This window comes from Morone saxatilis, unplaced genomic scaffold (genome assembly GCF_004916995.1).
Source record: "Morone saxatilis isolate NCDOM2014 unplaced genomic scaffold, NCSU_SB_2.0 Contig5, whole genome shotgun sequence".
Lineage (NCBI taxonomy): Eukaryota > Metazoa > Chordata > Actinopteri > Moronidae > Morone > Morone saxatilis.
The window spans coordinates 305,412-308,470 of NW_023340095.1; the positions used below are offsets into that span (position 1 = coordinate 305,412).

General features: G+C 36.4%; 1 protein-coding gene across 1 annotated transcript; it reads right to left on the reverse strand.

The window, feature by feature from the left end:
• Positions 1–2,263: 2,263 nt before the first annotated feature.
• Positions 2,264–2,785, reverse strand: LOC118339054 (olfactory receptor 51G2-like; the record flags this gene model as incomplete). The annotated part of the gene is made up of 1 exon (XM_035676581.1): positions 2,264–2,785. A coding segment is annotated over one exon (522 nt), but the record flags the coding sequence as incomplete, so codon positions are not given.
• Positions 2,786–3,059: the final 274 nt, after the last annotated feature.

Below are 3,059 nucleotides of genomic sequence, written 5' to 3' on the forward strand. Positions count from 1 at the left end.
ATTGAAAAATTGAATTGAATTGATGTATAACTGTGTGATGTTTAATTGTGTGATATATATACATGTGTGATGTATAACTGTATAATGTATAATTGTGTGATACATAATTGTGTGATGTATAATTGCATCACAAACTTACAACCAAAGGTGACATCACATTATGCCAGGAGTCCCCTGCCAAGCTTCATCCAGATTTTACTTTATGACTATTTGCTTATTTACTATTGTACAAAGAGAAAGGAACATTAATTGATTTTATGTAAAAAAAAAAAACATTTATATGCATGTTACTATACAGGAATTACAAAATCAGAAGGTTTATGAAGAGAATTATTATTGATAAATAGATTAAGCATTGGTTGAATGTAACTAATTACATATATTAAAGTACTGTACTGAAGTGACAAGTCCTTCTCTTTCAAAGTTATCGAAACTCAGCTCACTTCTACACACAAGCACAATGTTCAAAGATGAGTCAACACGAGATGGAACTCCACACTGAGGCAAGGGAAATTCTGCACTGTGAAAGCTCTGTCCTGTTATGGAGAAGGCTGGTTCACAACATGGGGAGTGGAATCTGTTGGGAGGGGTTGGTGGATGTCCTGAAGCCGTTTAGAGAAGCAATAGATTTGACACGGGGGGTGGGGAGACCTCAGTCTGTCTAACTTCCGGCGCTATTATTGGGCTGCAAATTCTAGATGTTTTGGCATATTCAGATGAAGTCATCGCCTCCACCTTGCAATTGAAAAGGACCTTACTAACAGTACTTTAGTATTTTGGAAAAATAAAGTAATTACTGCTATATCAGACCTTTATTTCAGCAACACTTTGCCACCTTTGTATAGCTAAAGGACAAATAAAAAACTCCCATCCTCATAGTTCTTCCCTTACCTGCAGATTAGGGATTAAACCCATACAAATATTACATTTAGAGTCTATTCCAGTTCCTATTGAACCGTATACTCTTATGAATCAGGCCCCTAAATCTTTTCACAGACTATTATCATGTTTCCACACAGTACTTACAGAAAGTTACACTCTTTTTTTATCCTTGTGTCTGTTAAATTTGGCTGAAATGTAAAATCAGTAGAGGGCACTTTAGGCCACCTCTTCTGGCCTTGCCCCATGCTAAGCAAGTTCTGGTCACTAAACAACTGTGATATTAAACTAAACTTAACCACTGTCTTTAAACCCTGTGCCACGTCTATGGGTTGATTCAGATCTTCGAAATGTTTGTTGTCAACCTACTCTCTCTCCATGACTCCTGTGTCTCAAACAGTAGCAGTGTATTGGTACACAAACTCACGGTTTGGTACAACCTGGTTTTGAGATCACGGTTCGGTATCTTTTCAGCACAGCAGGGATGACAGAGAAATGTAAAACAACAGCATTTTTGTCATTTATTTTTAAAAATGTAAACCATAACATGTTGGCCTAGTTCTTTCTGTAACAGTGGTGCTCAAATACTGCCACATTGTCAATAAGAAAGAGGGGTAACACTTGATTTGAATCCGTCCACCTAAAAACAGACAATTCATTAACATACCTGAAGCAAATGTTTTTGTGCCTAACCCTAACCAAATTGATAGTTCATCCTTGCAAATGTCCTCATTGTAGGATTCATAAAGGATTATTTTATTTGTTAAACAATTCAACTATTGTAAGACTTATTTGTACAGAGCAGCACAGAGGACTAACATGAACATGTAAAGGTACACTAGCAGACCATATGCTTAAATCCTGTATTCTCTACGACCGAGCACGTCTGCAGCATTTGAGTTTACCATTCAGATAGCAGCAACGCTACATGAATTTAAGTTTAACCAACACCAGTTGTTGTCTATCAGCTTGTAGTCTAGAATTTCTGTTACATACGTGTGAGTAGTATCCATTAATAGACTATCCTGACAGCAATCGTACTGTAAGTTACAAGGAACTCGCATACCTAACCAAACGTCTTCTACTGAACTGTTCAGGATGAATTCACATACATAAACGCCTGCGTTAACAACAGTCTCAAACCCAACCCGGCCTGTCTATGAAGATAAAAAGCCCCAAAACCTTAACATATAAGAAAACTGGGAGAAACCTTGGGAGAGGCCTTCAAAAAGACAATCTCCTTCTAAAGACAACTAGACTGTCAATGACTGACAAAATAAAGGATTTTTAGAGCAAAGAAACTAATTCTTCCTCCCAAACTTATTTATTTATGTAACATTTGTGTCATTAATGTTACTATTACTGTAACATCACTTTTAATACATTAGAGCACTTTGGTTTGACAAAACAACCTCTTCAGATGTTTAGAGATTTCTTTCATTTTTACTCCATATATAATTGGATTGAACAGAGGATGATACAAAACTGTTTGTAAAGTCATAACTAAACGTGCAGCTTTTGGAAAATCGGATCCCAATCGAGCTATAATGATATCATATGAACACAAACAGGAATAGCTGATTAAAACCAACAGGTGGGGTAAACAGGTCTGTGCAGCTTTTTTTCTGACATTTCCACAACTTCGATAGGATATTACAAGTATCCTGGTGTATGTAAAAAGTATGAAGAGCACAGGGAAAAGCCCAATGTTTAACAAAGCAAAAACACCAAAGACAGATATTGCTTTTGAAGTCACACAGTGGAGACTGTAAATTGAATTGTTACAAATAATCCCTTTTAAAGTGAACTTACAAAGTTTCATATTAGCACTCAGTATTACTGGGACTGCAACATGACAAGCAGGCACAAACCAAGCTAAAGCCAGGAAAATACTCACTGTAGTTTTTGTTCATGTCCCATTGAATGCCATGCTTAAACTTCACAGTTTTTGTGCTTTTCGTTTCGTAGGTTCTCATATACTCCTGTTTGTAACCCTGTCCCTAATCTTTCTTGACCTGCCTGCTATATTATTTAATAATATACTACTGATTATTATGAATTTTCTTTAAAAAACGTCGGGGAACACTGAAGAGGGCCGAGAATTGTTGAACATTCAGAACCCATAAATTTCTTATAGAAGGTCATAAGAGTCATAAAGGTAAACCAGGAAGTGATGATAA